Source organism: Pelobates fuscus, chromosome 3 (assembly GCF_036172605.1).
Source record: "Pelobates fuscus isolate aPelFus1 chromosome 3, aPelFus1.pri, whole genome shotgun sequence".
In the NCBI taxonomy this organism is placed as follows: domain Eukaryota; kingdom Metazoa; phylum Chordata; class Amphibia; order Anura; family Pelobatidae; genus Pelobates; species Pelobates fuscus.
This window is the reverse complement of record NC_086319.1, coordinates 406,852,967-406,875,809: the sequence shown is the minus strand read 5'-3', so window position 1 is coordinate 406,875,809 and position 22,843 is coordinate 406,852,967. Positions and strand designations below refer to the sequence as shown.

The 22,843-nt window shown below is 47.4% G+C and overlaps 1 protein-coding gene across 1 annotated transcript in view; it reads right to left on the bottom strand.

The window, feature by feature from the left end:
- The window catches only part of LOC134601544 (hepatic lectin-like), a 64,951-nt gene extending 42,957 nt beyond the window's left edge, over positions 1–21,994 (bottom strand). The window contains exons 1-5 of the mRNA XM_063446061.1: positions 21,862–21,994; positions 19,722–19,791; positions 19,189–19,314; positions 14,751–14,846; positions 13,624–13,695 (exon numbers count right to left, since the gene is read on the bottom strand). Of these exons, the coding sequence (XP_063302131.1) occupies positions 13,624–13,695; positions 14,751–14,846; positions 19,189–19,314; positions 19,722–19,791; positions 21,862–21,870 (373 nt within the window). The 5' untranslated portion in view covers positions 21,871–21,994. The remainder of the gene's footprint in view (positions 1–13,623; positions 13,696–14,750; positions 14,847–19,188; positions 19,315–19,721; positions 19,792–21,861) is intronic.
- Positions 21,995–22,843: the final 849 nt, after the last annotated feature.

The following is a 22,843-nucleotide window of genomic DNA, read 5'->3' as shown; positions in this document are numbered from 1 at the left end:
CTAAAGTCTTTAATTATGTGAACAGGCTCCATGGCATTGCTATCTGGGTTAAAGCAGTCACATAAAACATAAAATATCGAATTTCCCTGCATTCACCAAATCCATACAAATGAGAACCAGGAGCTGGAGGTTCAGCGGTGCCTGCACGTAAAAGTGTCCGCTTTTGGTGCATGAAAGCCGGGCAGAAAAGCGCTGGCTGCCCGGGGAGCTCCAGAACACCGCCACCGAGTGGCCGCAAGGTGTAACAGCAGGCACAAAGTTAACAAGCAATTAAGCTGCGGCTAACCGCAGCTTCAGAAGGTAAATAGGAGGCACACTCCAGATTCTGGGTGGCCAATTAACAATGCCGGCCGGCTTCCCACGGCTCTGGGGAGGTTGGTGAACGGCTGTTTGTTCGGTATATGAAATCTACCGAACTGCTGTGCAGAAAGGGAGAAATAAATCCTTCTGCACAGTAAAATTAACCCGTTAGCTGCCGGTCCATAATCCAAAGGCAGCAGGCGGGCAACCAGGCTCCTCCAATACAATGTGGCGAGATTGGTTTCGTCACATCTCTCCCCCTTTCCAAAAAGAGTAACAGGGTACCTGACCTCCTGCCGGTCAGTGCCCTTGTTAGTCCAGCAGCCCACCCACAAAGCAGAAAAAACAGTACAGCCCACCCACAATAAATGGTTACTACACCTGGGTAGAGGAGAATCTTGTACATGTCCAGGTGCCTCACCACGGCTGTGTGGGGGACCGGTAGGCTGCCTTGGTGGGTTGCTGAGTGGGCAGAGACCAGCGGTACTCTGTCCTGGTGCCAGCACTACCACCGCAGTAGTCTGGTTGGAGCCTGGTTGCTGGAGACGGACTGTCTCCCCCTTGGATACACAGCTCTGTCGTGGGGGGGTAGGACCGACCGTCCCTACCCCCTGTGCTGGAAGTGCAGAGACCACGGTCCCATCTGCACAGGTGTGGGGCTTACAGTCTCTCCTCCCACTGGGGTGGGAGGAGTTTCGCTACTGCTGCTGGGGAGTGGAGCTGTGCTTGCCTGCTCTGGGTGTTCCCAGGAACTCTGAGTGTGTTTGTATCCGTTTTTTGAGCTCAATTACTGGACTAAGGACTACTGCAGCAGGGGGCTCTGCCTGGGCCTAGGCAGCATGGCCCTCGGGCCTTCCTCCCCAGCCTGGGGATGGAAGGTCAGGCTGGACGAGCTGCAGGCTGATCTGGCCTTTGGGGAAGGTAAGGCAGATACCAGGGGCCTGTCCTGGACTGAACACCAGGCCCTCTCCCGGCAAGTCCGGAACCAGGTCTCCCTGTTGGAGGAACTGGCGGGGGGGATGTCCAGGAAGCTTGGTGCATGGAAAAGGGGAGTGGGGGTCCCCCAGGGAGCCACGGCCCACACCAGGGCCGATATCCAGCTGCTCTCTGGGCTGCTGGCTGAGTGCTGTGAACTTGCCAGCAGTGGCCTCCACTTCCTAGAGCAGCCCCCCCCGTCCCTGGAGGTGGGAGAGGGTACCGAGGAGGATGTAGTCCCTGAGACCCCCCTGAGGTGGCTAGTACCAGCAAGGCCCCTCAGGCCTCCCTCACCTATGCTGAGGCTGCAAAGGGTGAGGGGGTTGAGGCTAGGGTCTTTTCGGGGCTACCTTCTGACAGGCTCCGGGGTCTGCTTGTGTCCCTGAAGGCCCAGCATGCCGAGGCAGACTCGGGCCTAGCTGGGGTCCAGGCGGAGCTAAGGGAGCAGAGGGAAATATCAAACAGGACCTCTAATTACAAAAGAGGTCCTTTGAGGGCCGCTATAGCTGAGAAAAAATTAGTGGAGCAGCATCTATCCTACACCCTGCTCCAGACTGAAAAGAAAATAGCAGACATCCAGGCCATCCTGCAACAGAGAGCCAAGGACGCTGCGAGGTCCAGGAGGCAGAGGGCTATGGAGGGCAGGAGAGACATGTCCCCAGGTGAGGAGTCCAGCAAGGACTTGGATTCCAACTCCCATCACTCACCTGGGGAGCCATGTACCTCTGCCCTTGCTACTCCAGGGGGCGCTGCTGAGACGGAGAGGAGGGCCAGAGAGAAGGACAGTGAAGAGGAGTGGGACGGAGAGAAAGGTGAAGAGTGGCAGCTGAAAGTGCAGGACAGAGGTCGAGGGCTGATTAAGGAGTCTCTCCTCAAGTTTGGAAATGAACTTGGGGAGGGCTCCGTAAAGGACAAAAAGAAGAAAAAGAAGAATAAGAAAAACATTGCCCGGCGTCAGCCTGAGACCTCTGTCAGGGGGTCTGGAGATTCCACAGAGGAGGGTGAGTGCTCAAATACTGAGTATATGTACAATGATGATGTTCAGGCCTTGCAGAAGCCTGGGGCCAGGGATACTAACCCTACAGGTGGCAACACCTGTATGCCCCAGAAACCTGCACAACCTGCCTCTGTGGAAGTATCTGGGCCCCCCGCCGCCCTCCATGGTGACAGGGAGACCATCCCCGCCGGTACTATGGCGTGTACCGGTGATCCCATGGAGGGGCCCTTCCCTTACTCCCTTCCCACTCCCTCCCTTACCTGCCTTCCCTCTGACCTTCCTCTCCGTGTGGTTGCGTCCCCTGGGGTGGCTGGTACCTCTGCCTCCTGTCCTCAGGCGGCTGCTGGGCAGGATGGCACTGGATGGAACAGTCTGGAGCAGGGTGTAGATGGCTGCTCCATGAAAGGTGCTGCCGCAGTTCCCGGCGCTATGCGGCCTGTTGGGGGGGAAAGACGGTGTCACTGGACCCTCCATGGTGGTTGCTCCTGAAGTGGGGCGTCCCTGTGGGGGGAATAGCGGCACTGTTGGACCTTCCATGAAGGTTGCTGCAGCTGCTGGGGCTGTGCAGCACCAAACATTTCTGAGTAGTGGCCCTCCTTTTCCCTCTGCTCCCTTGGAGCAAGCTCCACTGCTCTCCCCTGCCAGCAAGTCTCCTCCCCTGTTTGTCTCCCAGTCTGTTTCCCTGGATGTGTCCAAGTTTGTCTTCCAGTCTGTTCCCCCTGCTTCCCTATGTGTTCCCCTTATGTCTGCATGTGTAACTGGTCCCCCTGTTGTTCCTGGTGCCCCTGTTGCCGCGGGTACCGGTGCCGCGGGTGCCACTGGCGCTATGGAAGACAGGACTGCAGGAAACTCCCATCATCCTCAGCCAGCAGTCCATACTGAGGAAACCGCCAGTGGAGGTAAGAAAAGTATGACTAACATTGTGTTTGACTCCACTGGTGGTTTGGGGATGGCTGAGGATGATGGGAGTATGGATGTAACTGTAAATGTAATGATGGGACCCATTGACCTTAGTAAAAAGGTCCACAGCCAGCCTGTTTGTATTAATGATGTTGCCCCTGGTGATGTTGCCCCTGCCCCTGGTGATGTTGCCCCTGCCCCTGGTGTTGTTGCCCCTGCCCCTGGTGTTGTTGCCCCTGCCCCTGGTGTTGTTGCCCCTGCCCCCGGTACTATTGCCCATGGTGTTGATGCCCCTGCCCCTGGTGTTGTTGCCCCTGCCCCTGGTGTTGTTGCCCCTGCCCCTGGTGTTGTTGCCCCTGCCCCCGGTACTATTGCCCATGGTGTTGATGCCCCTGCCCCTGGTGTTGTTGCCCCTGCCCCTGGTGTTGTTGCCCCTGCCCCCGGTACTATTGCCCATGGTGTTGATGCCCCTGCCCCTGGTGTTGTTGCCCCTGCCTCTGGTTATGTTGCCCCCGCCCCCAGTACTATTGCCCCTGGTATTGTTTCCCCTGCCCCTGGTTATGTTGCCCCCGCCTCAGGTTATGTTGCCCCTGTCCCTGGTTCACTGGAGTTAGTTGATACACAGGTGGCGGGCACGAGCACGGGTACAGGCACCCTAACAAAGGGTGCCGCGGTTATAAATAGTTTAGACGCACAAGCAGGTACACGGGTTCCCCTTAGGCACTCCCAGGTTGTCACCCAGGGTTCTGGTGTGACCGAGGCCTCTGGTTCAGCGAGGGGAGTCCACCCGAATCATTCCCAGACGGCGGGTCCCGGTGCGCCCAATGCTTGGGCATCTGGGCCACCTCGCCTATCTGCGGACGGGCCTGCTACGCGTCCTCAGGTTTCCTTTGGGAACAGGAGGAACGTGGTACGGCTCGTCTGTGGGGGTGAGACCCAGGTGCCTGACAGACGGTGGCTGGTGACCCGGCTAAAGGATATGGGATTTGCGCCCGTGGACCTGTACGCGCTCATCCATGCCTCGGGCACCCAGGAGTTCGACGTCTCCTTTATGACGTCGCAGCTCCTGGATCGCTTCTGGGCTGGGTGGGAAGCGGCCAGGTCTGCACAAGGTACAAAGTGGGCAGGATTCACCGCTGTGGCCATTTCTCGCCAGGGTCTTAAGAAGGTCACCTTCCTGGTGAGAAATGAATCCATCCCCATAGCAGACATCCTTGTTTGGACTAAGAGGTTTGGGGATGTTAAATCCTCACCAGTTAAGATTTTAGATGAGGATGGGATTTGGACAGGCGGATGGACTGTTTCAGTGTTGCTGCGAGAGATTCGAGGTGTCACACAGCATATGCCTAATAGTTTTTTTATCGGGGCTGACCGGGTATCCTGTTTTTACCCTGGTCAGCCCAGGGTATGCCACAAGTGCGGATCGTACAGGCATTACAGCAATGCCTGTACGGTCCTCAAATGCACTATGTGCGGCGCTGTGGGGCACCTCCGGGACAGCTGCAGGGAGATCCGGTGTCATCTATGTTCAGAGATGGGTCATACGTACCGCACCTGCCCCGAAGCCCAGCACAATATCGAGTCCATCTGGAGTCAGGAGCCGGTGGAGATGGACTCTGCTGGGTTAGGGGTTCAGGTAGCGAGTTCGAATACGGTGCCCATCTTTGGCACAGGGGTTTCCCTGCCCCAGCAACAGCCCATCCTCCCCTCGGTCTCTGCACCATCTCAGGACCCTGGGAAGGCAGCAAGTTCACGTCCCCTCACAAAAAGTATACGTAGAGAAAGCACTACCTCCACAGCCATTATGGCTCCCCCTAGGCCCCCTCCCCCTAGGCCCCCCCCTCCTAAACTCTCCACGGTGAAGGTTACCCCCACTGAGAAGTCCCCAGATGCACGTTCCTTAGATGCACAGTCCCTTGAGTGGAGCACGGTGAAAGGTAAGAAACCCCCCCCCTCCAAGACCTCGACGCTGCCCTCACCCCGGAAGACCGCCATACCCCCTGCGGCGAAACCCCCGAAAGGGGGAGACGCCACTTATAAGGGTGGTGTGGCAAGGGCGTCATCCTCCTCTTCGGGCTTGCAGGAGGCCCCGGTGCCCGTATCTAACAGGTACGAGGCACTGTCCTCCAGCTGGGCCGACTGTGAGTTCGAGGAGGAGATGGCGAACCTCCCCGAGGTGGTGGCAGAGGTTGAGGTGGGACAGGAGGTGCTTCTGAGAGACGACGGGCCACTATATCCCGGAATCTCAGTGAAGAGGTTCCTCGGTTCTGACACGGAGGAGGAGGGGTATCGCAGAAGGAAGGGAAAGTCTCCTTATACTTAATGCCCTTATGGCGACTTTTCCTGTACTCTCTGTGGCTACGGTGAATGTAAACAGCATTAAGTCCAGCAGGGCCCGCTTTTTGGTTTACGACCACCTCAGCCGGGCTCCGTACAATGTCATCTTGGTACAGGAGACCCGGCTGGAAACCCTCGCGGCCCTGCACGCTGCAAAGCGGGACTGGAGATGGGGGCCCTCCTACTTCTCTCTAGCCACAGAGAGATATGGGGGAATCGCCATCCTATTTAAGGACGTTGATGTTAGCATCAACAGGGTTATTGAGTTGCAAAAAGGAAGGTGTGTGGTTTTTGATGTCTCACTGGGCAGGCAACCTTTCAGGATAATTAACATCTATGGCCCCCAATCTAAGTGGGAGAGGAAGCGCCTGTTTATTGAGATAGAGCCTTACCTTTATACATCCCAGCAAATCCTGTTTGGCGGTGACTTTAACACCATAACTAGGCCTCAAGACAGGAGAGACGCCACTCAGAGGTTGGGGTATGACTCTTATTTTTTAAATAAGATGGTTAGTCAGGCTGGATTGGTCGATGTGTACCTTCATCACACTCCCAATCCCACGGGTGGGTACACTTATCACAGAGGTAGCTGTCAGAGTAGGATAGATAGGTTTTTCTTTAAGGAGAATTTCCTGGTGGCGGCACCCGTGCTTACACCGGTGGAGTTCTCCGATCATCACATTTTGTCTTGCGAGTTGAACGTCCGTAGTACCCCACCTAAGGGTAGGGGGATCTGGCGGCTAAATTCAGACCTCCTGGTGGAACAGAGAGTTCAGCAAGCCTTCATGGAATTCTTTCACGATCAGATGACATTGGCCGACTTAGGCCAAACGAAGTCTGAGTGGTGGGAGATGGTGAAGGCCAGAACTCAACGGCTGTTTCGCAATCTCGCCCGAAACATGCAGTCCTCCAGGTACAAGATGTATCTGGGCCTGCTTGGGAGGTTAGACATCCTGATCTCGCAGGGAGGTGACCCCGAGGACATTGCGGCGGTTAAAGACCTGATGAGGAGTTATCAGTATGACAGGTACGCCTCCCTTGTAAAAGAGAGGGATCATGGGCCGTACCGCTCGCCCGATCCTTATCTTAGCTGCAAGCGGAAGGAAGGTACCAAGTCCATCCCTAGTCTGCGGGGCACCGACGGGACCCTCGAGGAGTCTCCTCGCGGGATTCTGAAGGTGGTCCGCGACTACTATATTGAGCTCCTTGGAAAGGGCAGCCCCCAATGTAGCGAGGCGGGAACCTCCCACGGGAGAAGGGTGGATGACTTCTTAAGCGAGCTCACGCTCCCTGAGCATAGCGACCTCTCTTTTGACGAGTTGGTCAGCGAGATCACCATAGAAGAGGTCACAGAGAGTATCCAACAGCAGAACAAGTGTAAGTCGCCAGGTCCTGATGGTCTGACGGCTGAGTTTTACCAACAGTTCTGCGACCTCTTGGCCCCTCATCTGACCGAGGTGTTTAATGAGAGCTTGGCTCAAGGATTATTGCCACCCTCGATGAGGACTTCTGCCCTGATCTTGCTGTCCAAGCCGAACGTGCTCGACACAGCGGATGTGGGGAACTGGCGCCCCATATCCCTGTTAAATGTCGACAGGAAGGTCCTGGCAAAGATTTTGATGAAACGAGTGCAGGGCCTAGCGAGGCGTGTCCTATCCACCTCCCAGTACTGTTCAATCGGGGGCAGAACTGTCTTTGATGCCGTTTTCGAAGTCAGGGAAGCCCTCGAGAAGTGCAGGGCCGGAGAAAGGGGGATATACCTTCTGGCACTTGATCAGTCCAAAGCTTTTGATCGGGTAGATCACCGTTATCTGTGGTCAGTCTTGCGGAAGTATGGCTTGCCGGGAAAATTCATCAATTGGATAATCACCTTGTACAGAGGGGCCGAAAGCTTCGCTCTTGTGAACGGGTGGAGGGGCAGGACGTTTAGGATCCGATCCGGGGTCCGGCAAGGCTGTCCTCTCAGCCCACTCTTGTACGTGTTTGCAGTCGATCCCTTCATCCGAAGGGTCGAGGCAGGCACGTTACAGGGAGTGGCTAGGGCTCCGGAGAGGCCTTTACGGGTTGTTGCCTACGCTGATGACATCTCCATAGTGGTCTCCGATACTCGGGAGGCCACGGAGGTGGATGATTTAATCCTAGCGTATTCTGCCGCTTCAGCCTCTCGTGTCAACAGGGACAAGAGCGTAGTTTTCTGGTGCGGGAAGGAGGGGGACCAGTTCCCTCTTCCAGACGGTTTCCCGAGGGCCCAGCCTGAAATTAAGATCTTGGGGGTGGTGTTCGGACCAGGGGATCTGGCTCTCAGGAACTGGACCGAACGGCTTGCCATAGCGTCCAGCAAGGTGGAGGAGAGCCACAGGTGGAAACTGACGTTCAGAGAACGGGTGAACTTGATCAAAACCTATGTTCTGACCGTATTCGGCTACGTCAGTAACATCTTCCTTTTGCCCAGGTCCCTCCACGCTCGGATGTTTGCGCTGTTCTTCCGCATGTTGTGGGGGAACAGGCTGAACCTCATCAAAAGAGAGGTCACTTACCTGGCCAGAAAAGACGGGGGTCTGGCCATGGTCAACCCCATCGTCTTTTTAACTAACAACTTCCTGAAAAGGAACTTTGGGGCTCTCCTGAAGGATGAGCAGCCTGGCTGGGTATGTATATTCAGGGAGTGGGTCACACCTTTCCTGGTAGACTGGTTTCAGGGTGGGAGGGTGAAGAGCATGAGAGTTCGACATTCTAGCTATCTTCCGACTTCGGTCATCGAGGGAGTGGGAATTCTGCGCAGGTGGAACGTCACGGTGGAGGAGGTTCGGGACACTCCCAAGAAGCTTCTCGACGGGAGGGTCCTGGCCACCCACTTTGGCATTCAGCTTGCTTTGAAGGACTGCCCGCCAAGTACTCTCGCCTCGGGGTTGAAAAACATCAACTCCAGGCGCCTTCCGGAGAAATACCGAGACGTGGCGTTTCTCTCCTTCCACGGTAGACTTTACGTTCGAGGGAACTTGAAGTACAGGAACATAACGGATCGTGGTTGTCCTCGGGTGGAATGTTCCGGGGAGGTGGAGTCCATGGACCACTTCCTCCTCGAGTGCCCCTTTAACGTACAGGTCTACAAAGAGGTCTCAGCCGCCTTGGGCATCCCCTGCTTATCCCGCTGGACTTACGCGGAGTGGGCGTATGGGACGTCCAACTCAGGGAGGAGGGCTTTTGATTTGGGCACTCTTTATGTAGTCAGTTCAGTGGTTAAGTATTTCACTTGGATGGCACGGTGTCAGGTTTCCCTTCAACGTAAAGACCTTTCCTGTCAGGTGGTGGTAGCAGACATTCTGAGGGCGGTTTGTGGGATCTATACCACCGAAAGGGCCTCTATGGATTCGTCCATTTGGCAGCGTTTGTGGCGAAATCTCAAGGTCCACCCGCCTTGAACCGCTCCATGGGCGCCCTTGTCTTGGTAAGGGGAATTCCGAATCTTTTTTCACCTTTCCCCCTTAGATTTTGAACTGTTTTTTTTTTCCTTTTCATGGAAGGCTACCACACTTTAGCAGACGAGTACCTTCCTCTGCGTATAGGTAGGGTAGTGTAGGGTAGTTAGGTTATGGTAATGGTTTTGCACGGTTTTTGGTACTGTTTGGGTTAGGGTGGGTTTTGTGTGTGATTTTGTAATATGGACAATTGAACATTCTGCTTTTGGGTGGGGGGTAAAACACTAAGGGTGTCTTATGGACGGAGGGATGGACTCCTTGAGGGTGGTGGGTTTGAACAAAATGGTTTTCATGTGGGTGGTGGGTTTATGGACAAGAATTTTCATGCGAGTGGTGGGTTTTGTGTGTTTTGAACTGAGAAATGGACTCCTTGCGGGTGGTGGGTTTATGGACTTGATTTCATGTGGGTGGTGGGTTATGGGTGATGGGTTTATGGACAAGAATTTTCATGTGGGTGGTGGGTTTATGTGGTTTGAACAGAAAAATGAACTCCTTTTGGGTGGTGGGTTATGGACTTGTTTTCAGGTGGGTGGTGGGTTGTGTGGTTTTGAACTGTTTTGAACTGAGAAATGGACTCCATGTGGGTGGTGGGTTATGGTGATGGACAGAGAAATGGACTCCAAGTGGGTGGTGGGTTTTACTAGGTTTATTATTATGTCTATTATTATTATTATGTTTTGGTATGTGGTTATGTTTAGCTGGCTGTGGACTTGAGGTCAATTGGGTCCTGTCCCCCCCTTGTCCCCTTGTTATGTAGACCCCCTTAGAGAAATTTTCAGCCTTTCTCCTCCCCTCCCCAGTGCTCCATGATGTAATGGAGCCCCCCGCCTTTTAAATTTCTCCCCTTATGATTTAGTCCCCCCCCCTTTATGTTAATCCCTCTCCCTGTTATTTCCCAGTTATTTAATTTTGGTATGGGTTTACTCCCCTAATAGTGCGCCTTCCAGAGTTTATTTCAGTATTTATGTTTAATTTTTGGGTATTTATGTTTCATTTGGTATTATGTTTGAGTTGGTTGCTATTGTTATTTTGTTATTTATTTTGTTATTCTGTTTAATTTTGGAAGCATTTTACAAAACTAAATAAAATATCTACAGTCTCCCCCTGGTACATTAAGCTGCCTCTGGGGAGAGGGGGTAACAAGCTCCTCTCCCGATATAACACTCTGCCCATTAATGATCCGCCGCTGGGGAGAGGTGGTAACAATCTCCTCTCCCATACATACTTCCAGTCTTTGCGGAGGGAGACCGACTGTCTCTCCTCCCAATACAGAGTCTTGCTGCTGGGGAAAGGAGACTGGGATCTCTATTCCCTGCTGGATACTCTGCAGCTGGGGACTGGAGACTGGGCTCCCAATTCCCGGCAAATAACATTGCCGCTGGAGACTGGAGACTGGGCTCCCAATTCCCGGCAAATAACATTGCCGCTGGAGAATGGAGACTGGGCTCCCAAGTCCCGGCACATCACACTGCCGCTGGGGAATGGAGACTGGGCGCCCAATTCCCGAAAAATCACGCTGCCGCTGGGGAGGGAGGACACTGCTCTCCTCTCCCTGCACTTCACATTGCCCTCCTGGCATATCACTCTGCTGCTGGGGGGCAGGAACAACTACCTCTGCCCCCTGTAACTCAGCCTGCCGCTGGGGAGGGAGGACACTGCTCTCCTCTCCCTGTACTTCACACTGCCTTCCTGGCATATCACTCTGCTGCTGGGGGGCAGGAACAACAACCTCTGCCCCCTGTAACTCAGCCTGCCGCTGGGGAGGGAGGACGCTGTTCTCCTCTCCCTGCACTTCACACTGCCTTCCTGGCATATCACTCTGCTGCTGGGGGGCAGGAACAACTACCTCTGCCCCCTGTAACTCAGCCTGCCACTGGGGAGGGAGGACGCTGCTCTCCTCTCCCTGCACTTCACACTGCCGCTGCATTTAGTTGGTCCCATCTCCACTGGCCACCTGGGGTTCTTCCCAGTAAAACTGTACAATATCTTCCCAGCTGAAGGGGTCTGGATCTGGGTCTGCGCTTCCCTGCTGAGCCTTCTCACTGGAGTGGAACAGATTTTGGTAGCCCTGTTCCAGCTCCATCTCCCGGGTCACCAGGTGGACCAGGTCTTGCTCAATCTTATGAGTGTCGTCCCAATCATACCTGCTCTCCCTCCACTCAAAGAGATTCTGGAACCGGGCTTGTGTAGTGCTCCCAAACTCAGGCTCTGCAAAAGTCTCCCATAACAAGCCAGGACCATCAAACTCGTCTCCCTCTGGCTTGTCATGCTCGGCTGTCCGGGGTAGGTACTGAGCTTCATACCACCAGAGCGCCTGGTAGGCATCCTCCAGCCACATTTCCTGCCACACTAGGTGTTCCAATTCCCTCACCCATTCCTCCAGGGGCTGCTCTCCCAGGAAGGGCATCCGCAGGGCTACTCGCTTCTGCAACCGCTGCTCCTCCTTGGGGAATCTCCCGTCCTGCTGGTATTCCACCATACCCAGTGCCTGGTACCAGATGCCTTTGCGTACTGCATCTCATTCGTCCATGTCACCCTCATCGAACTCCACTGCTGGTTCCATGCTGGTGCTGTCAGGGTTGCTGTACTGAGACATGCGTTGCCCTCAAATTGTAAAATCCAGAGCAATGGTGTCTCCTGTAGCTGTCCTTCTGGCTGTAGGAACGATCCCGCCGCTTGCCACCAATTGTAACGGACCGTTTCAGCATAAAAGGGGAAAAATCAGTTTAGGCGATAATCCCCTTTTCACAAAAAGGCACAGCTACTGTAAAAGCACCAAAACTCATGAATTTGGATATAGGTGAATGCATCAAACTCCCGAACTGCATACCAGGGAATATGATAGCACTCCAAACTTGAACCTCACGAATAGCTGCTAGCAGACGAACAGGAAAAGCAGACATCAGCTTACACTCCTAGCAATCAATCTTCCAGCAGCATACAGTGAATCCCCCCAAGAACGAGACAAGGCTCCGTGTTGAGGGTCTGTTTATTCAGGGCTACCTTCCCCTGTATTTATGCAGGTCTCCCACCTGGTGGACACTCCCCTAGGGGACCAGATGGAAGACTGAAACAGCAGACAGACATGTATCATTTTCGTACACACAGCCACAATACTTTCCCACAATGCATCTTGGTTTCCTCCTCTCTGTCCTGGAGATAATTAATGAAGTAATTCAATTATCTCCCAGGACAAAGGCCAGACTCCATTACACACGTGGTGACACAGAAACAGACTATCACTTTAAAATACATACAGACACATTTTATACATAAAACACAGACATGTAACATATCCCCAGATAGCTCAGGTCTGGGTGCACATTATTAGGTGAATGGCACCCAGACCACCCGAATACAGTTTAATTGCCATGGAGCTAAAGTCTTTAATTATGTGAACAGGCTCCATGGCATTGCTATCTGGGTTAAAGCATTCACATAAAACATAAAATACCGAATTTCCCTGCATTCACCAAATCCATACGAATGAGAACCAGGGGCTGGAGGTTCAGCGGTGCCTGCACGTAAAAGTGTCCGCTTTTGGTGCATGAAAGCCGGGCAGAAAAGCGCTGGCTGCTAGGGAGCTCCAGAACACCGCCACCTAGCGGCCGCAAGGTGTAACAGCAGGCACATAGTTAACAAGCAATTAAGCTGCGGTTAAGCACAGCTTCAGGGAGGTAAATAGGAGGCACACTCCAGCTTCTGGGTGGCCAATTAACAACGCTGGCCGGCTTCCCACGGCTCTGGGGAGGTTGGTGAACGGCTGTTTGTTCGGTATATGAAATCTACCGAACTGCTGTGCAGAAAGGGAGAAATAAATCCTTCTGCACAGTAAATTAACCCTTTAGCTGCAGGTCCATAATCCAAAGGCAGCAGGCGGGCAACCAGGCTCCTCCAATACAATATGGCGAGATTGGTTTCGTCACAGTGGTGACTTGGTATGAACGCCACACATTTTACCAACATTTCAATTTTCATTCTTAAGATCCGAATAGATCGCTAGTGAGTATTAGATGGCCTCACAACCTTGAAGGTGCTCAATCACTGTGAGTTATTGTGTTACATCTGCGGTGACAAAAGTAAAATCCTCATTACATCTCTGACAGGGTATTGATAACTTGAACAGTATCCCATAGATGTGACTTTAGGTTTCTTACTTGGATTTGTAAAAATCCAATTCCAGAGATAATGGGTCTACTGTGGGATTGGTAAGATTTTTGTAAAGTTAAGGCAAATTATAAAAGACTGGTCCTTTAGGATATTTAGACAAAGAATATACATACTCTCTTTTATTTAGAATGTCCCTATTAAGCAGTTTATGTAGTTCTTTCAGACAGTATTTGGTATGATTCAGTGTCATTAGGTAACAAATTATTTTCCATCTTATAGTGAGGTATTTATGATCACAGGTCCAACTCGTTTTTGAGCTGATTTAATGGTGATAACACCCTCTGTCATTAAATCATTTAGTTGTTTTCATTCCACATTACTCAAGAAAGCTTCTACAAACAGCACCCAAACAGGGGGGAATGACCCTTCAAAACCATAACCTATTACAGAATTAAAGAAACAGTTCTTTTGTTTTAAGCAGTCCTCTACCAATGTCAATAATTTATTTCCACATAATATACGTACTGATTGATTGCTTGAAGGCCCAAACGGACAGTCTCTCCGATGTGGAATTGAAAGCCTCTAGCTGCAATCTGTCTGCCATAAAAAAATACACATTAATTGCTCACTTTCTCCACAGTCCTATCTACAATGACACTGTATACAATTATCCTCCTTGAGTATCTCCAACTATGAGAGGTACAGAAGGGGATGATGAACCAGAGAAGGAGACACTAAAGCAGCCTTCAATGAGTTTAGAAGAGAACCAGGAAAGAACATAGTCACTGAGGCCAATGTTGTGAAGAGTGTGAAGGAGAAGCAAGTGGTCAATAGTGTTGAAAACAGTAGATAGATCAAGAAGAATAAGTAGCTAATAATTGGCCTTGGATTTGCCCTTAGTCATTAGTCACCTTGGTTAGGATGGTCTCAGTGGGATATTGGTAATGAAAGCCAGACTATGACGGGTTGAGTAAGGATTTGGAGTTTAGATGGTATGCATGTTGAGTATGAACAAGTCTTTCAAGGAGCTTGGAGGCAAAGGGAAACAGAGAGAAAGGACAGCAGCTAGGCAAAGCATCTGGGACAAGAGAACCTATGTGCATGCTAACTGCATGTTTGAAGGAAGAGGGGAAAATGCCAGAGGAAAGAGTGAAATTGAAGTTTTCATAAAAAAATGGGACCATCACAGATGAAAGAGACCTGATTATGGTGCAAAGGAATGGGATCAATCTTTTGTATGTAATGCAAAGAATGATGGGCGATATCAATTTACTGGGTATAACTGCTTAGTGTTATGTATGTAATACTGAGTGAAGTAGCAGAAGGATTTGTATACATATATTAAATGCAAACTGTTCCAACCACAACTGAAAAGTGTAATAGCTGAGCGCTGTTAGTGGAACTGAAGAGTGTAATGACTTGTGTGTAACAGCAGAGGGTAATACACTAATGACTGAGTGCTTGGAGTATAATCAAAAAGTATATACATTGAGTATCAGATATGTATGCTCTGAGTTTCGGTGAGAAAATTGAGGTTTCATGTAAATGTAGTGTTTATTAGCTAAATATATTCGCTTTTCTTTCATGTCACCAGGGGCAAAATATGAAAGCTTAGAATACTGAAGTATGACAAATAATGAAACTACCCTTACTTTCTTGAGAATTGTGCTCCATCTGTGAGTTCATACTAACATTCAGATTAATAAACATGGATTCTAGTTTCTGGTCCATCTGTTTCAGTTCTCGATCTGTGCATGAGAAAAAAAAAAGTGTAACCATTACAAAGAGTGTAGACCACCCTAACACGTATTTTATTCAATAAGATTTGATAAAGTCACACCAACACTACAAAGTTTGGGCCATAATATCAAAAGTTAACAACAAGGACACAAATAAAGTTTTAAAAGTTCTACACAAATTAATGCTGAACTCCATTGGGAAGGGGCCTGTAACTTATAGGGAAGGGGAAACCACAGGTGCTTTTCATGTTCCACACGTGGTGCTTAGAATTCAATAATGGGAGTAGACAAGTCACTGGCCAACCTCTGCCCCAACCCATGGCCAGTAGGTGGGAGCTTTATTATAAGTAAAACTTAGGAAAACCTCCTAAAGTACCCTAAGCACCCACCAATGAGTGGTGGGTGGGGGCTATTCTTATAATAACTAGGAGGGACATCCAGCTGTCCTCCATAGCCCATTCCCATAATGGTGGGTGATGGCTATGAAATATAACTGGGGGAACACTAAAATGTCCCTCTTAACTCATCACCTATGGACTTTGAGTGGTGGATGAAGTTATTAATACAAGGAGGAGGTAGACATACTACTGTCCAACTCCTCTCACCTTATCAATGGATTTCATTAACAATAAGGGGAGGTGGACATGCTACTTGGGGCTGGTAGAGGACAATGAGATATTATATTAACAGTGCTCTCACATGCTGTCCACTCTCCAGTACTTTACAAGCTACATGCAGATGATGAAGTGCTTTTCTTTGCAACTGCCCTGTAATAGCTATGGCTGAACTCTGGACCCAATTCAAGCTCACTCTGAGCTTGTTTTGTTAAAAAATGTTGTATGCAGTCAACAATGTCTGGATTTTGGTATTTGATTTTGCCCTGTCCGTTATGGGGCCATTCATACTTTAGTGATCAACTTTGTAAGCCTTCTTAACCCTAACCCTCATTTTTAAGAGATACTCTGGGCACCAAAATAAATGTGATGCATTTAATTCTGCACCTTAAGCCCGTGTCCACAAATCCATCAGTGCTGTCAGCAGATAGGCTGTGTACATTTTTTTTATAAAGACGTCTTTTTTTTCTGGAGAGGGAGGGTGTGGCTAAAGAGGAAGCCTTATCATTCAGAATTCTGCAAAACTTTATTTTTTTTATTTTAGCAAAAACCATAAAGATTTGATCTTGTATAAAATAAAAAATCATTAAAACTGTATTGATGCACAGAGTATCCCTTCTAGCTTCGCTGACCCTAAGATCAACCTAACTCAAATGTCTCGCTAACCTTAACTAATTTCATCACCAAAGTACAGTATAATGTACATTTTCAAGATGTTATATTAGACACCATGAATCTGTCAACGAAAGCATCTAGATATAATGAACAGTATAGTGTAATATACAGTGAGGGGAAAAAGTATTTGATCCCCTGCTAATTTCAAACATTTGCCCCTCCCCCCCCCCCCCCCCCCCGTCAAAGAAATGATCAGTCTATAATTTTAATGGTATGTGTATTTTAAGAGTGAGAGACAGAACAACAAAAATAAAATCCAGGAAAACGCATGTCAACAAAGTTATAAATTGATTTGCATGTCAATAAGTGAAATAAGTATTTGATCCCTTCGACTTAGTACTTGATGGCAAAAACCCTTGTTCGCAATCACAGAGGGCAGATGTTTCTTGTAGTTGGCCACCAGATTTGCACACATCTCAGGAGGAATTTTATCCCACTCCTCTTTGCAGATCCTCTCCAAGTTATTAAGGTTTCAAGGCTGACGTTTGGCAACTCGAACCTTCAACTCCCTCCACAGATTTTCTATGGGATTAAGGCCTGGAGACTGGCTACCAGGACCTTAATGTGCTTCTTCTTCAGACACTCATTTATTGCCTTGGCTGTGTTTTGGGTCATTGTCATCCTGAAATACCCATCCATGACCTATTTTCAATTCCCTAACTGAGGGAAGGAGGTCCTCACTCAAGATTTGATGGCACATGACAGTTGCTCTGTCCCCTTAACAGAAACCCTCCTCCCCCAAAGCATAATGTTTCCACCTCCATGTTTGACGGGTGAGATGGTGTTCTTTGGGTGATAGGCAGCATTCCTCCTCCTCTTCCAAACACGGCAAGTTGAGTTGATGCCAAAGAACTTTATTTTGGTTTCATCTGACCACAACATGTTCACCCAGTTCTCCTCTGAATCATTCAGATGTTCATTGGCAAACTTCAGACGGGCCTGTATATGTGCTTTCTTAACCAGGGGGACCTTGCAGGTGCTGCAGGATTTCAGTCCTTCATGACGTAGTGTGTTATCAATTGTTTTCTTGGTAACTATGGTCTCAGCTACCTTGAGATCATTAGCAAAATACTCCCATGTAGTTCTGGGCTGATTCCTCACTGTTCTTATGATCATTTAAACTCCATGAAGTGAGATCTTGCATGGAGCATCAGACTGAGGGAGACTGACAGTTATTTAGTGCTTCTTCCATTTGCGAATAATCACACCAATTGTTGTCACCTTCTCACCAAGCTACTTGACGATGGCCTTGTAGCCAATTCAATCCTTGAATAGGTCTACAATCTTGTCCCTGACATCCTTGGACACCTCTTTGGTATTGGCCATGGTGGAGAGTTATGAATCTGATTGAATAATTGATTGATTGCTTCTGTGGACAGGTGTCTTCTATACTGTTAACAAGGTGAGATTAGGAGCACTCCCTTTAAGAGAGGTGTGGCGAAACCAACCTCGCCACTGGGCCCTGGAGAAGCCTGTTTGCCTGCCTCCTACCAGCTGACTATGGCCCCTGGATTATTTGGGGCATATTGTATTTTATTGTGCGACTGCTGGCCCTTTAAGCACAGTGGTATTTTATTGTACTGCTGCTGGCCCTTTAAGAACTGTCTGGGGACATATTGAGACTTTGGGTAACAATACCCTTTAAGACTATGGCCCCTGAAAACGTATGGACTTTTATTTGGTGTGTATGGCCCTTTAAGAACCGTCTGGGGACATCTTGTAACTTTGGTGAACAATGTCCCTTTAAGACTATGTCCCCAGACCTGTAAAATAACTTGCCCCTGGCTTTCCCCCACTTGGTTCAGTATATAGGGCTTACTGAACCAAGTACCACACAGGCGGACCACCCAGAAGCTAAAGTATGCAGGCAATTTACCTCCCAGGCTGTGAGGTTACTGCAGGTTAATTGCACGTGGCGGCGGCCATCTTTGTTCAGTCGAACGCGGTCAGCGGTGTATGCTAAAGATTCTGTGGAACTGAAATCGGCTACACATTTTACCGAACACCGCTGACCCTTACCTTCTTCCATACTGAACTTACAGCTCCAGAGACTAAGTCCCGTTCGAAATGGGACTTAGTCGTTTTTCGGCATGAAATTGACCGACCGCACAGCCCAAATCTATGGAACTGTTTTGGGCAGGAAAATGTGCTTGCGGTCGGTCATAAAGGGACCTCCAGCTAACTTTTGATCCACTGGGTTTATGTTTAAAGTGTGCTGATTCTAAATATGTAGTTTTTTAGGAAGATTGAATGTATGGATTTAAAGTTATAGCACATGTATAAAAACTGTAGTTTTCCTGGCTGTAATAATTATGTTAACTGGTTATCTGAGGGGAGGGGATGTGTGGGTTGTACCATGTATGTGATTGGTTATTTTATGCCTCCCCCTGGGTGTGGCCTGTAAGTGTACAAGTGTAATAAAAGCCAGGCTGGATGAGCCAGTCCAGAGTTCCTGTTTTACCCTCAAAGTGAAGTGTCGTCTCATTATTGGGGGAAGGATTTATTGCATGCTGTTCCAGTTGACTGCTAGGAGTGTAAGCCTATTCGTATGGTTCCTATTCAACGGTCTACAGCATTCAGAGGCTTGAGAGGATTCATATGCTTCTCTGATTTGGTGATTGTGGTGTCTGCCAGAGTGCTTGGAGTCCTCAGGAAGCGCTAGGAGCATCCATTAACGGAGGTACCCAGTCGGGGTGCCAGGCGATCCGTTACAAGAGGTATCCTAATCTCAGATCGTTAACTGTATAAAAGACACCTGGGAGTCAGAAATCTTGTTGATTGATAGTGGATCAAATACTTATTTCACTCATTGACATGCAAACCCATTTATAACTTTTTTTGTTTGGATTTTTTGGGGGGTTATTCTGTCTCTCTCACTGTTAAAGCACACCTACCACTAAAATTATTGACTGATTATTTCTTTGTTAGTGGACAAACGTTAAAAATCAACAGGAGATCAAATACGTTTTTCCCTCACTGTAGATGGTGCTGTAGCCTCTATCAACTATAAACATTTGTTCACTTTGCCTTCCTGCATTTGACACTTAATAAATGGTTCTTACATGTGACAAGCACACTTAACAAGGCAGTCATTAAAAGAAGTCCAGCACAGATTGCTACCAGTCCATAAAGCACACGAAATGACTGTTTTGTGGCCCGTGGTTGGGATGGTGGGTACTTCCCGGAATCTGAGGAAAAATATACAACAGAAAACAAATAATTATATTAATTTATGTTTTTTTTTTTTTTTTATCTCCAAGATGTTATAAATTATATGTGGTTTAATACCTCATGATACTTGAGTTGCTATGCTAGTCCAGTAATGTAGATGCAAAATAATGCAGTTTTGCAGTTTCTTGTAATTACATTTTTTTTTTTTACTGAAATACATTTGTAGTTATGAGCTATTCCTTTATCAAGTCTAAAGCACCGAAAAACCACCACTCAAGAACTATGCTCTTCTCATAATATCTACACGATCCTACAATCGTATGTGTATGTGATCACACTTTCTTACAGAAAAGACCATTCTCTCCCATAATCTCCATCATGACTACTTTGATGATTATTGCCATCTTGTTTTTTTAGCCTTTACCTGCTAACATTTTTGACTTTTTCTTGTAATGTAGGGTCTCCATGTTTTGGTACTCATTCTCTGATATTTCCTAGGAGAAGAAAGTACATGATAAATACAACACACTCCTTATTAATTATTAGGCACGAACAAAACAAACTATCCAATCATTTATCTTAGCTGTATTGGATCTGTTCAGTTCTGGACAGTTTTGTGAATCACACAGGGTTATCATGAAAGTTTAAATGGCCCCCTTACAGAATAGGGCAAAACCACCAAATGTTAGCACTGTTCACACTATTAAACAATGTCCGAATTGTGCAATTTAGGTCCTCAAATGGATCTGAATTTGGTCTGTTTTCCATTTAAACCGAACACCACCAGATGGTAAAATCTAGACTGAATGCTGGACCCAGATGCTTTAAATCCAGGCCTGGATTTAAAAAAAAAATCCAAACTTTTTGCCGCTGAGAATGCTAGCAGGCAAATAGCTAAATATCCTTTGACAATGTGAGTGCTTGTTATGTGGCATCAGGCCAGAAAATTAGTCAATGGCTACATTATGTAGTTAAATAAATGAACTAAAAAGCCTATATGGGATCAACAAGACAACCATATTATTATAAGGTAGAATGTAAACCTTCATATACCCCCATGTGCTATGTGGCAGGTGTGGGGCATATTTGAAAAATGTTGAAATCTAGAAAAAAATCCTGTCCATTCACTAAAAAGGACTCTTATCATGGTGATGTTATATTATTTATTATTTATAAAATATTTCACCAGGAAAGATACATTGAGATTTCTCTCGTTTTCAAGTATGTCCTGGGTCCCCAAATCACTGCATTGTTACATTAGGGTACAATAAAATACCAAACAATATTAATACACAATATATACAAAATTTAACATAGAACAGGTAGGAAATATATAATCAACCATAACAGGTGCATTCTGTTTTGAGGAAGATTTTAAATTGTCCGGGGTGTCGTTCCATAATCGCGGTGCTCTGTAGAAGAGGGAGGATCGGGCTGCTTTCTTATGTGAAATAACAGGTGGTGGGACATAGGTCCCTCATGCCTACACCAATAAGTAATGTATGGAGCTGGTCACTAGGTCAGCAGGTGCGGGCGATTATATTATAATTGGGAGAATATAGTGTCCGCTCATAACCCACCAATTACCTGTAAGTAAAATATATTTAGATCTAACTTCTCTTGAGACTTGCCTGTCATTTTATTTTTATTGATCGTGTCTGGAATTGTGGATCTTAATTTGACCTTTTTGGAATTGAAGAAAGGAATTGTTAGAGGAAAGAAGATTTCCGTTAGTAAGTATAACTCACAGCTATCATTTGTACCCTCATCCACTATTATTAGAAGATGTGGGGGCATAGGTAGCGTAAATTCATTTTATTCAAGATTGTGTAGAGGATTGGGCCATTACACTAATTGGGGGTTGGCTGAGTACACACACACATACTGCAGTGAGGGATCCAGTGTGTGTGTGTGTGTGTGAGTGTGTGGTGTGTGTCTGAAGAGTGTGGTGTGTGTGAGGATTGCAGTGTGTAAAGTGGTGCAGTGTATGTGAGGGGGTACAGTGTGAGTGTGTAAGCAGGTGTAGTGTGTGAGGGGGTGCAGTGTGTGTGTGTGTGTGTGTAGTGTGTGTACATAGAGTCTATATTGTGGGGAGGTCTTATAGGTAGTAAAGTGTATATTTTTTTATTATTTAAAAAAAGAAAGACAAAAAATGTATGTCTCCCACACCCCTTCTTCCTACGTTTACCCGGGGGGGAATAAAAAGGAATACTTTATATGTTAATATCTGACAGCACTTGCTACAATTGGATCTGAACATCATTAAAATTAGGTTAAGGTAAACTGCTTTTGTTTTATTTTTTATTTTTAATCTTCCACCATGTATGATTTTACACCATACACAAGTTTTCTTAAATTTGTATTTTAAGGAAGTTTCACAGACACATCATAGACATTTTTGCACAGCATTATTCAATAGCAATGTTTCTATGGCATAATCACTACTGATATGGAAGGCAGAGAATTAAGGCTTAAATAAGAAATCAATATGCAATGCTACATCCTGGGCCTGGCTGAGACCCTACATAAAACATAAATAACTCATCAAACAGGCAGAGACTCACCAAATCCATTATTCACAATCTCCAATTCAGAGTAGAGAAAAAGCACCCGAAAGTTAAAAAGGAAACCACTTGTGCACAGAATGTGACAACTGATTCATTTAGACATTTCCTCTGTCACTGTGTTGTATCCAAGCCCAAGGAGGCTGAACACTTCCACATAGATATCGAGAAAACGTAAACATTTTTATTCATTGAAAGCCGCAGAATATTTCACAATAGATCTCACGAGCAGATACTGGAAAAAAACAAGCACAATAAAAAAAAAAAGTGGCAATGAACATGTTGCATAGTATGGATTGTAAAAACAGTGAGGATCTGCAGGAAATTCACTCACCTTCATGTTACAGTTTTCCAGCTTTATAAAAGGCGCTTATGTGTAATCTGTTTCTTTTGCACACGAAATATGAGGAATTTATACATGGAATTTGGAGTTTAATTTTATTTGTGGATATTGTGCGGCAATAAAAAATAACTAAACCTATTGATCCCTGCTTTTTGCAATATGATCTAAATCAGGTTGCAAGAGTTGAGAGCTAAGTTGGAAGTTATATATAATAAAGATCAACGACATCTTGCCACCCCTGGGCCTAAAAGTGCCCAGAAACCTCTGTAGAAAAGTTACACTCTGTTTAGGCTGTATTGCTTCACTTTATTTTATAGCATCTGCAAATAATGGCATGTAACTTTTGGTGTCCTTTGCATTGTCAATAATATACAGATTATGTAGAGATGGACACAGGACAGATGACACACTTTCTCCACTTTAACCCAATTTGAAGATTTCCATTAACAGCTATTCTGTGCATCATATCTTTAAACTAGATTTCAATCCCCAAGCAAGTATACAAATGATATAGAACCATATGAAATGATTTTCTACAACTGCTGTAACATTCCGATCTATATTTTGATTACTGTTTCTTGTTTCGTCTGATATTCCCCTGCATTCGAATGGAATTGTTCTCTTCTGTTCGGTTACCAA